The following is a 12,010-nucleotide window of genomic DNA, read 5'->3' on the forward strand; positions in this document are numbered from 1 at the left end:
CCTCGATTGCTCCTGCTCGACCTTCCCGGGAAGAGGCCTTGAAAAATCATGCAGCTTCGGGGGTCCCTCGGCCCCCCAACAGGACGCGATCCGTGGTGTCTTGCCACGAATCGAGGCATCCTGCGTTAATGTGGAGTTAGAGGAGGGGGTGGCCCTCGGTGGCCGGGGCCAAGGAGGAGGGCCACGGAGGCAACATGCTGGGGAGGGGGAGAGGGAGATATTGGGTGGGTGGGTGGGTGTGCTTGTGGGGCGCCCAGGGCACACCCGTGAAGGGGAAAGAGAGACTTGGGCCCACCGCTGTGTCTGAGCCGCAATGGCGGGAGCCCTAGGCCAACAAGGGTCGGGGAATTCTCGGGGGACGAGGGTCCAGGCAGAAGCTCGAAGTGGTCCGGATTGCCGCCGCTCGACCCAGCCTGAGCCACGGAGGACGTCACGCCATCAGAGACCTTCGGTGGGGCAGGTCGACGTTGCTGGCGCTTAAGCCTCGGCTGTCGCAGAGGCTGCCGCAGCCCTGGAGACGGAAAGAGCAGAAGAGGGAAGAGGGAGGGATGGTGGCTGTGCCTCTCAACAGTTTGAGGGGGGGTTTGTCACCCCTTTCATTTCACTTCTCCTCCTTCCTTCCTTCCTTCCTTCCTTCCTTCCTCCCACCCTCCCTGTCACCTTCCTTCCTTGTTTCCTTTCTTTGTCCCTCCTATTTCCATCCTGTTTAAAATGTTTTTTAATCAGGTGTATTTTTAAATGTTTTAGCTTTTATGAGTAATGGCTTGTAGCCCACCATTCTCATGCTGGCCTATGTAAAACAGGTAGTCCTTGAGTTACAACGGTTCATATTGTGACTTCAAAGTTACAACAGCACTGAAAAAAGTGACTTAGGACCTTTTTTTCATACTTACGACCGTGGCAGCATCCCCACAGTCACGTGATCAAAAAATCAGGCACTTGGCAACTGAATCATGTATATGACAGTTACAGTGTCCCGGGGTCATACGATCCCCTTTTGCGACTTTCTGACAAGCAAGATGTCGGGGGCTCTATTCTATCTTTAACTCATAGTCTAGTTCCGTGGTGGTGAACCTATGGCACGCATGCCACAGGCGGCACGCAGAGCCGTCTCTGTTGGCACGCGCGCCATTGCCAATGATAGAGGGACACCGGGCCTGGCTACTCCCCTCCCCCTCTCTATGCATGCGGAGTCTGGGAATAGTCATGAGATCTGGGTGGGGTGAGGCTATAAAAGGAGCAACTTTGGACGGAAGCAACATTTGGTGCAGATAGTGAGTGAACGAGCAAGAGCCGACAGTGGTAAGTTTCAGCGGCCGGTCACGCAGGGGAGGAGGAGGTCGAGGGGTAGCCTGGTGTCTGAAGCTGCCTCGGTTGGCCACTGGCCTCAGCAGGCCCCAACGAGGCAGCATTCACTCACCGGCTGCCCAGCCTCGTGGGGTGGTGGCAATGGCGGCAGCAATGGCGGTGATGATGAAGAAAGGCACGTAGCTGAGAGGGGTGGGCGGGGTGCCTGGTTTTTAAGCTGCCTCGGCCTCGTGGGACGATGGCAGCAGCAATGGCGGTGATGACAAAGAAAGGTATGGGGAGGGCTATAAATGGGGTGGAGAAGCAATGCAGCGGCGCTAGCATGGTGGTAGACCAGTTGCTTCCTTCCCCCTGCCAGACACCTGCCGAAGCCATGCAGGGTAAGGTTGCCACGCCTGCCCCCGCCCAGATGCCCTCGCCTCCCCCAAGCGTTTTTTTTACTAACCTGCCTTTCAGCTGCATTCTGTTTCTCCATTCACTTCTCAGCCTTCGCCACGTGTTTGTGGGACTATCGGTTAAAAAGAAAAAAGTTCTATCAGACTTTCTAACTTCTTTTGATCTCGTGATAGTCCCACAAACACTGGATCTAAATGGTCATATCATTACATCTTATTTAAATATCTAATTAGTTCAATATTTCGCATATAAACTGGGTCTAAGGGGTCATGTCATTTGATCTTATTTCAATAATATTAATCAGGTTATTTACTATCTAATTGCCCAAGCCTCCAAATTTTGAGAACTTGACCTCAGGGGTGCTGGAACGGTCGTAAGTGTGAAAAGCCTGCTGCTTTGGTGGCTCTGTAGGCAATTTGCAAGGCGGTAAACAGCCGCGCCACGCCGAAACCTGCCATTTGCCACTTCCTGCCCAATGCCGCTGCCATGAGGCCACGGAACAAGCCGGGCGGCAGTAAGAAACCGGTATACCGGTTCCTTACCCCCGCCCGGCTTGTTCCGCGGCCTCATGGCAGCGGCATTGGGTGCGACCAGCGAGGCGGCAAATGGCCGCAGCCGGCAGCAAACAGCCACGTCACACCAAAACTGGCCATTTGCCATGTTGTCATACCGAAACTGGCTATTTGCCACGTCACACCGAAACTGGCCGTTTTGCTATCTCCTGCACAATGCCTCTGCCATGAGGCTGCGGAACAAGACGGGCGGAGGTAAGGAACCAGTATACCAGATCCCCCCTCCCCTACTCCGCCTGCTGCTGGAGGGCTGGCCTCCTATTCGCAGCGGGCTGTGAAGCCTCAAAGTGTGCCGGTTGGAGGTGTCCGGCAGGGTGTGGCTGTTGATGGACACAGTTGGCCCCCATGTGCTCGCTGTGTGCGGAGGCGGATGGTGTCAGGCAGCAGCCACCCCGGCCCCTGCCTCGCCCTGCAGCAATGGCACCCCAGCTTTGCCTCGCCTCACCATGCAAGATGAGCCTCCTGCCCACCGTCCCACCTGCCAGAGACCCCCTGGTTCTCCCCCAACCCTGCCTGGCCCCCACGAGCAACATTGAGGTGGCCACACCATGCCCACCCAGTCTGCCGTGACCACTGCAGCCACATCCACCGAATGGGCCACGCCCACCTAATGGGTCACGCCCACCCGGCACCCGACAATACATAAATAAGTTTTGGGTTGTAGTTTGGCCACTCGGTCTCTAAAAGGTTTGCCATCACTGCCTTAGAGTTTTGTTGTGACAAAATAAATACCATCCCAAAATAAACAGCAGGCTCAGGTCCGGCGCCTGGTGCAGGAGAACCAGTAGCTGCGGGACGAGCTGGCCGCCACCCAGCAGAAGCTTCAGAGGAGCGAGCAGTCGATGGCCCAGCTGGAAGAGGAGAAGAAACATCTGGAGTTCATGAACCAGACTAAAAAGTTTGACGAGGACGTCTCCCCGTCGGTAGGTGGTGTTTTGTTTTGTTGTTGTTCTCCTTATTTAGAGAAGGTGGTCTCTCCTCCTGCTCGGTTAGGGGAGCCTTGAACCCAGGTCCAGGGACAAAAACGTTGGGTTGAGAGTCTACCATATCACCCCTAGTCCTTCTAGTCTAATGAAAAGAAGGACCAGGGGGGCCTTTGAATATTTGAGGGGCTGCTCCAAAGAAGAAGGGGGGATCCACCTCTTCTCCAAAGCACTAGAAGGCAGGACGAGAAGCAACGGATGGAAACTAACGGAGGAGAGAAGCAACCTGGAAGGAAGGAGGAATTTCCTGAGGGTGAGGACGATTAACCAGAGGAACAGCTTCCCACCAGAAGTTGTGGGTGCTCTAATATTGGAGGTTTTCAAGAAGGGACTAGTCACCCATTTGTCCATAATGGTATATGTCTCCTGATTGAGTAGGGGCTGGACTAGAAGACCTCCAAGATCCCTTCCAACTCTATTATTCTGCTATTCTTTCTTCTTTCCTCCTTCCTTCCCTCCCTCCCTCCCCTCTTTTTCCTTCCTTCCTTTCTTTCTTCTTCCCTCCCTCACCCCTCACTGGAGGTTTTCAAGAACAGACTGGACAACCATTTGTCTGAAATAGGATAGCCTCTAAGGTCCCTCTAAAACGGGAATAAGGAGGACCGTCTTTTTTCCAGCCCCTGTGAAAGCAAATGCCAGGTTTTGATTGCTTCCTTTTTTTGCCCAGGATGAGAAAAATGGGGAGGCAGCAAAAGACACACTGGACGATCTATTTCCTAACGACGATGACCAGGGTCCAGGTAAGCTATGGAAGGTCCCAAATCCATTCTTAAGCAGTACATTGTGTCATTGTTAAGTGACACAAGAAAGAGGATTAGGGGAGGCTAAAGCATGTAAACAACAGTTGTAGCTGAGTATATCTAATGAAAAGAGGGACGAGGGGTAACAGGATAGCCATCTTCCAATATTTGAGGGGCTGCCACAATGAAGAGGGGGGTCAAGCTATTCTCCAAAGCGCCTGAAGGCAGGACAAGAAGCAATGGATGGAAACTCATCAAGGAGAGAAGCAACCTAGAACTAAGGAGAAACTTCCTGACAGTGAGGTCAATTAACCAATGGAACAGCTTGCCACCAGAAGTTGTGGGTGCTCCATCACTGGAGGTTTTTAAGAAGAGACCGGACAGCCATTTGTCTGGAATAGGATAGGGTCTCCTGCTTGAGCAGGGGGTTGGGCTAGAAGACCTCCAAGGTCCCTTCCATCCCTGTTACTCTGTTATTATTGTATTTGAGCAGGAGGCTGGACTAGAAGACCTCCAAGGTCCCTTCCCACTGTTATCATTCTATTATTTTGTGCTGTTACAAGCCGAGGACTGCCTTTATTTCTACGGGGAATACTCTCACGGGCTCTTTCCAGCTGATTGGCCAGGTCTGTCTCTGCAGGGCAAATTTACTACAGCAGAGTGTCGGTGGCCCAGCAGTGGGGCTACGAGATCCCGGCCCGTCTATGGACGTTGCACAATCTGGTGGTCCAGTACACTTCCCAGGGGCGCTACGAGGTGGCCGTCCTGCTCTGCACGCAGGCTCTGGAGGACCTGGAGAAAACGTCGGGTCACGATCACCCCGATGTGGTGACAATGCTGAATATTCTGGCGCTGGTGTACAGGTGGGGAACTCAGTGGTGGTGCTTGGGTGGTTGGGGTGGGTGGGAGAGACACAAAATGGCCCTGCTTTTACTTTAACCCGGGGGTCCCCAAACTTGGCCCCTTTCAGACTTGTGGACTTCAACGCCCAGAATTCCCCAGCCAGCAAACTTGGACTTGTGGGCTTCGACTCCCAGAACTTCTTCAGTACTTGAATCTAAGAAACTAAATATGTGGTTTTTTTTTCCTTCTCACCAGAGACCAAAATAAATATAAGGAAGCTGCCCACCTTCTCAACGATGCTTTGGCTATCCGGGAAAAGACCCTGGGAAAAGACCACCCAGCTGTAAGTGCAGGCTGGGACCTCCCCTCTCGGCTCTGATGGCAGGATTTTAAAGACTGTATAATCTTCCGTTTCTTTTATATGTTACTTTTCCCTTTCCTTTCCTCTCTTTTTCTTTCCTTTATCTTCCCTTCCCTTTCTCCCTTTCCTTCCCCTTCCTCCCTCCCTCCCTCCCTTTCCTTCCTTGCCTCATTCCTATTTCCTTCCTTTATTCCTTCCCATTTCCTTCCTCCCTTTCTCTTTCCATTCCTTTCATCTTCCCTTCCCTGTCTCCCTTTCCTTCCCCTCCCTCCTTCCTTCCCACCCACCCACCCACCCTTCCTTTCTACCTACCTACCTACCTACCCACATTCCCATTTCTTTCCTTTCTTTATTCCTTCCCATTTCCTTCCTTCCTCCCTTCCTCCCTCCCTCTTTCTTCCTTCCTTCCTTCCCTCCCTCTTTCTTTCGTTTGTTCATTCGTTCATTCATTTCAAGCAATAAACAGCGTGGGTAACAAAGCTCAGATAACGACACGGATATCGTACAGACAGTATATTCCGGCATGCATTTAAAAATTTAAAAGTCGTATCTGATATTTCGTACCCATTTCCTAGCCGAACCACGTCCCTTTTGGATTGTTTTTAGAAGAGGTGGTCAGTCAGTAGACGGAGACAAGATACAGCCATGAACAAGACATTAAGTGAAGGGGACAGATCGGTTACATAGGTTACACGTCAAAGTAACACATCCCACATTTAGGACATGGCAAAATGTCCTATTTTGAAAAACGCGGTGTTGAAGGAACTGGGCCACCTTCATTTTCTGATTTGAAAGCTTCAGCTAAAGTTGGGCTTGGAAGTATCCCACAGTGGGAAAGCTGGCGTTCACATCTGCTAAGGTTTCCCACAGTCCTTTTCTTGCAAAGCGGGTCCAGGGAAGGTAACTAACATCCCTTTGGGCAGGGGGTCTTCCAACTTGGCCCTTTTATGACTGGTGGACTTCAACTCCCAAAATTCCTCAGCCAGGTCCAGAAGTCATAAAAGGGCCAGGTTTGAAGATCCCCCTGCCTTTGGGATTTTACGCAGGCTGTTTCTTTTCCCACAGGTGGCTGCTACACTCAACAACCTGGCCGTCCTGTATGGGAAACAAGAGAAATATAAAGAGGCCGAACCTTTATGCAAGAGAGCCCTGGAGATTTGTGAGAAGGTATTTGGGTATTTCTCCAATTTTACAGTCAACTTGCGACAGTTCATTTAGTGACAGTTCAAAATTGCAGTGTCACTGAAAAAAGCCTTTTAGCCTTTAAAATCAGTAATCACTTGTAGCCCACCCTTATCAGGCTGGTTTAGGACGTTAAAAAAAAGGTCGTCCTTGGCTTACGACAGTCCTTTTAGGGATCGTTTGACATTACAAAACGGAACTTAGGGCCGTTTTTCACACTTGCGACCGTTGCAGCCTCCCCGCGCAGTCCAAATTCAGACACTCGGCAGCGGATTCCTATTTATGATTGTCGCGGTGTCCCCTCTTGTGACCTTCCGACCAGCCAAGTCAACGGGGGAAGCCGGGTTCACTTAATGACGGTGTGACTAACTTAACAGCTGCAGCATTCCCCTTAACAACTGAGGCGCAAAAGGTCGTAAAATGGAGCAAAACTCTCTCACAACTGTCTCCCTGAGCAACATAAATGTTGAGCTCAATCGTTGTAAATCGAGGACTGCCTGCACGCCACCCATTTTACTGTCCAAGTGGTTTGCTTTCTGAAGCTGCAGAGATCCTGGGCCGGAACAAGTTTTGGGTGGCCCAAGGGACAGGCCTTGGTGTGTGTGTGTGTGTGCTTGCTGAAAATGTCTGAATGTGGCTGCCTCTTCCTCCATCCAGGTGCTTGGAAAAGACCACCCGGACGTAGCCAAGCTGTTGAACAACCTGGCCTTCCTTTGCCAAAACCAGGGGAAATATGAAGAGGTCCAGTACTATTACCAGCGGGCCCTAGAGATCTACGAATTGCACCTGGGCCCCAACGATCGAAATGTAGCCAAGACCAAGAACAATCTGGTGAGTTGGGCCTTTGATGATGATGATAATAATATCATTGGAAGGGACCTTGGAGGTCATCTAGCTGAACCCCCTGCCCAAGCAGGAAACCCTATACCATGTCGGACAAAAGACTGTCCAGTCTCTTCTTAAAAACTTCCAGTGTTGGAGCATTCACCGCTTCTGAAGTGGAGTGGAATAGACAGAGTTGGAAGGGACCTTGGAGGTCATCTAGTCCAACCCCCTGCTCAGGCAGGAAACCCTATACCATTCCAGACAAAGAGCTGTCCAGTCTCTTCTTAAAAACCTCCAGTGTCAGAGCATTAACCGCTTCTGGAGGCAGGTCGTTCCACTGGTTAATTGTTCTCACCGTCCAGGTTATCATCTTTTTTTTTTCCTCCTCCCTCCCCATCGCTCTCTCCTCTCGTGACGTGACCTTTGGAAAGCCAACCTGGCAAAGTTGGTTTGGGGGAGAAGGGGCAGCCCCCCCCCAAAAAGCTAGAATCACCCGAAACCTGGCTTGTTTCTTCCCTCTGACCTCTGGATTTGTGTCCTCGCAGGCCTCCTCTTACCTCAAGCAAGGGAAATACAAGGAAGCCGAGGCTCTCAACAAGGAGATCCTGACCCAGGCACATGAAAGGGAGTTTGGATCGGTCAACGGTAAGCCCGGGAGCAAATCTTCCCATCACTTGGGGGCGGGGGGGGGGCACGACCTTCCGGAAAGATGGCCGAGCCTGGCTTAGGACTTCTTGGAAAACTGGAAAAATAGCTAGGGTGGCGTGCAAGGGATTTAAAAAGCTAAAAAATATATAAAAACCATCAAACAATATAAAACACCTTTTCTTACAACATTCGGTGTCTCTGAAAACATTTTTTTTTACAAATTTTATTGATTTTCTAATATTACATTCACATATTTGAAAAGCAACGTGGCGGTTGGATAGTAATAATTCAATTACATACAAATATCATTAGTACAGATTTCAAATTGCTACCATGAACATTTCCTCTCTTTTTCCCTTCATATATACTATCAATTTGTAGATTTAAAATAAGTTTTATTCTATCAATCACATAAAAAATAACTTTCGATAGTTTAATATTATTCCCAAGATATTTAATATACCTCCAGCCCTGTGGGTGCTCCATTCTCTCTGCTGCATGGTCTCTAAAATCATTTCTGTCTTGGCCCTTTTTTGCCATCACTGAAGAGGATCCAAATATTCCAGTCTGAGTAATAAGCTGTTTACACCTATAAATCCATAAGGCTGTGTCAGCTGGGAATGATGGTTTTGGTTTGGGGGGGAAGCAAAAGGGAGCAATGTTGGAGAGAAAATTGGCCTTGCTGTGGATGATGGGGCGGCAATCCCTACTTGTCTGAAGGGGGAGCCAACCATGGGGGAGGTTTACCCAGTTGGGGATTATGGGGTTATAATTCCATGACAGGAAAGGAGGAAAGATGACGAGTTTAGTATTTTTAATGAAAATGTTATTGGCTGCCCAACTCCAGGGGAGAGGGGGCTGCAGCTGTGGATGATGGGGTTGCAAGCCCCCTCTCCCAATAGGGACCACCCTGGGGAGATATTGGCCTTTCTGGGGATGATGGGCCACCACGGCATCCTCCCAACAGGAAATACCCTGGGGGGAAAGCAGCCCTGCTGTGGATGATGGGGCCACTACCCCATCCTCCCAACAGGAAACACCCTGGGGGGGAGGGGGAAACGAGCCCTGCTTTGGATGATGGGTCCACAAGCCCACTCTCCCAATAGGAAACACCCTGGGGGAGGGGGAAAAGAGCCCTGCTGTGGATGATGGGGCCACCACCCCACTCCCCCAAAAGTAAACACCCTGGGGGTGGAAACTGTCCCTGCCGTGGAGCATGGATGACAATTCCACCCTTCAGAAGGCCCCAACTTTGGGGAGGGGGTGTGTCACTCCCCCAGCCGTGGACGATGGGGCCGCAACCCCACCTCCCCTCCCCATGAAGGGATTACAAAGCCGCCCGGCCTAGGGATGATGGGAAACGCGGCCCATCCCCCCACCCCACTCACTTAGGAACCACGAAGGCCCGGGGAGGGGGTGGCTGATGGGGCGTGTAGTCCGTCCCCTCAGGAGACCCCAACCCCGGGCGGGGACGATGGGGCTTCTAGTCCGGCTGTCCACGAGCCGGACGAGGCAGGAGGGCGTCCTTCCCGGCCTGGCTGAGGCGGAGATCGCCGCTTCCCTCCTTTCTTCCCTCACGGAGCCTCCCCGGCGGCAGGCGACACTCACTACTCGGGGTTCATGGCGGCGGCGGCGGCGGCTCCTCCGCGGCGGGCGGGCGGCTCTGCTCGCGGCTTCTTCTCCCTGCCTTCCTTCCTTCCTTCCTGCTTTCTTTCCTTCCTTCCTTCCTTCCTCCGGCCTCCTTCGGGGCTTCCTGCCTGGCGCCTCCGGTGGCTTCTCGCACAAGATGGCCGCCTCTCCCCCGCCCTCACCCCGCAGGGACGATTTTATTACTGCGCAAGCGCAGCCCGCGCGGGGCACGCCGGGAGGCGTAGTCTTCGCGCTGACTTTTTTTTCCTCCTTTTAAAGGAGGAGGGACCTCATATTTAGCTCTCTCGCTTTTTTTTTTTCCGGCCGCGCGGCCTGACGGGAAATGGAGATGCCGGCTTCCTTGCGTTGACGTCGCCAATCCTTGCCTCGCCCCGCCCTCTGGAGTTGTCTTTCTCGTCATGGCCGCTGCCCAGAGGCACTCTGGGAAATTGAGTCTTCGCCGCTTGGGCCTCAGGGCCGTTATTATAGGGTGCCATTATACAGCAGTATAATTATGTACTTAATTAGATATTAAAGAACCTGATTGGATATTATTGAAATAGGATCAAATGATATGGCCACTTAGACCCAGTTTATATGCAAAATATTGAAATAAATAAGATGTAATGATGACCATTTAGACCGTTTATATGCAAAATATTGAAATTAGATATTTAAATTAGATCTAATGATATGACCATTTAGACTCGGTTTATATGCGAAATATTTAAATAATTAGATATTTAAATAAGATGTAATGACCATTTAGACCGTTTATATGCAAAATATTGAAATTAGATATTTAAATTAGATCTAATATGACCACTTAGACCCAGTTTATATGCAAAATATTGAAAGATATTATTTAAATTTGATCTAATGACATCACCCTTTAGACGCAGTTTATATGTGAAACATTTAAATAGATGTTATTTAATATTTCGCATCTACCAACTGGGTCTAGTCAAACCGGTTTATAAATTCACATATACAAACTTACACGTACTATTTCTTTGTGGAATTTATTATACAGTATTGTAAAATACGTTCTCTATCTATATACCGGGTAATCCTTGACTTACATTCGTTTAACGACTGTTCAAAGTTACGACGGCACTGGAAAATGTGACCTATGACCGTTTTTCACAGTTACGACGGTTCCAGCACCTCTGTGGCCAAGTGATCAAAGTTTGGAGGTTACCGACCCATATTTATGACGGTTGCAGCGTCCGGGATCAAACCAGCCACCTTTTATTCTCTCCACAATACGTGGGTGTGTTCCTAGGGCGTGTACACGTCTAAAAACACAACCACACATTTAAGTAGGGATTGGCTTGCTGTGTGGAACGCGAGAGCTGAGGAGATCATCTAGTCAGCTCCCTAAAAACAGCCTTGGAGATTCATATGACTTTTGATTTTCTAGTTGCAGGACTCCAGTCGGACACGACTGAACAGAAGGCAAAATAAATAAAGGAAAAAGAAGGGTGAAGAAGGAGAAGGAAGAGAGGAAGAAGGGAAGAAGANAGCTCAGGCAGTTGGAAAAAAAAAATAAAGCAACCAAATGTGGAAGGGAGAAAGGAGAGGAGCAGGGAAGAACGAGAGAGGAATATTGGCACGGACACAGGGTATTCCGTCAGTAAGCGAGCCCTGGAATTAAGAGGCCGCAGAAGCTACAGTATATATCGTAATCCAGGTGGTCCCCGCTCAAAATAAATAAAAAAATCCAGTGCAGATGGAGGAGAAGAGGGAAGGGATTTAGAGAGAGAGAGAGAGAGGATGGGCTGGGTGGGGTCTCCCTGAGGCCGGGCACAACCGATCCTAAAACAGAAAGGATCCACTAATTGCGGAAGGCGAGAAGCGAGCCCATTAAAAGGATCCTTAAGCGAGATTATTCTGCCTTTGCAGAAGGACACATTAAGGTGGGTGGGTTGCACCCGGTTTTTGCAACACACGAGCGCAAAAGCCGTCGCTGGAACCCCAGGAGACTATATTTTCCCTCGATTGCTCCTGCTCGACCTTCCCGGGAAGAGGCCTTGAAAAATCATGCAGCTTCGGGGGTCCCTCGGGCCCCCCAACAGGACGCGATCCGTGGTGTCTTGCCACGAATCGAGGCATCCTGCGTTAATGTGGAGTTAGAGGAGGGGGTGGCCCTCGGTGGCCAGGGCCGAGGAGGAGGGCCACGGAGGCAACATGCTGGGGAAGGGGAGAGGGAGATGTTGGGTGGGTGGGTGGGTGTGCTTGTGGGGCGCCCAGGGCACACCCGTGAAGGGGAAAGAGAGACTTGGGCCCACCGCTGTGTCTGAGCCGCAATGGCGGGAGCCCTAGGCCAACAAGGGTCGGGGAATTCTCGGGGGACGAGGGTCCAGGCGGAAGCTTGAAGCGGTCCGGATTGCCGCCGCTCGACCCAGCCTGAGCCACGGAGGACGTCACGCCATCAGAGACCTTCGGTGGGGCAGGTCGACGTTGCTGGCGCTTAAGCCTCGGCTGTCGCAGAGGCTGCCAGAGCCCTGGAGAGGGAAAGAG

At 51.0% G+C, this 12,010-nt stretch overlaps 1 protein-coding gene across 1 annotated transcript; it reads left to right on the forward strand.

The window, feature by feature from the left end:
- The first annotated feature begins 2,454 nt into the window (after positions 1-2,454).
- On the forward strand, positions 2,455-10,955 carry LOC107298761 (kinesin light chain 1). The gene is made up of 9 exons (XM_015828125.1): positions 2,455-2,471; positions 3,026-3,199; positions 3,927-3,999; positions 4,640-4,862; positions 5,098-5,185; positions 6,269-6,370; positions 7,043-7,216; positions 7,756-7,855; positions 10,911-10,955. Exons 2-9 carry the CDS (start codon positions 3,119-3,121, stop codon positions 10,952-10,954), a joined length of 885 nt encoding a protein of 294 aa, XP_015683611.1. The 5' UTR covers positions 2,455-2,471; positions 3,026-3,118; the 3' UTR covers position 10,955.
- Positions 10,956-12,010: the final 1,055 nt, after the last annotated feature.

Source organism: Protobothrops mucrosquamatus, unplaced genomic scaffold (genome assembly GCF_001527695.2).
Source record: "Protobothrops mucrosquamatus isolate PMUCROS unplaced genomic scaffold, P.Mucros_1.0 scaffold4262, whole genome shotgun sequence".
NCBI classification, from domain to species: domain Eukaryota; kingdom Metazoa; phylum Chordata; class Lepidosauria; order Squamata; family Viperidae; genus Protobothrops; species Protobothrops mucrosquamatus.

Bases quoted from the DNA above. Each gene is read 5' to 3' on its own strand.
- LOC107298761 (XM_015828125.1), top strand. From the start codon at position 3,119: ATGGCCCAGCTGGAAGAGGAGAAGAAACATCTGGAGTTCATGAACCAG. The intron at 5,186-6,268 runs GTAAGTGCAGGC...CTTTTCCCACAG, and splicing joins TGGGAAAAGACCACCCAGCT to GTGGCTGCTACACTCAACAA. The intron at 7,217-7,755 runs GTGAGTTGGGCC...GTGTCCTCGCAG, and splicing joins CCAAGACCAAGAACAATCTG to GCCTCCTCTTACCTCAAGCA.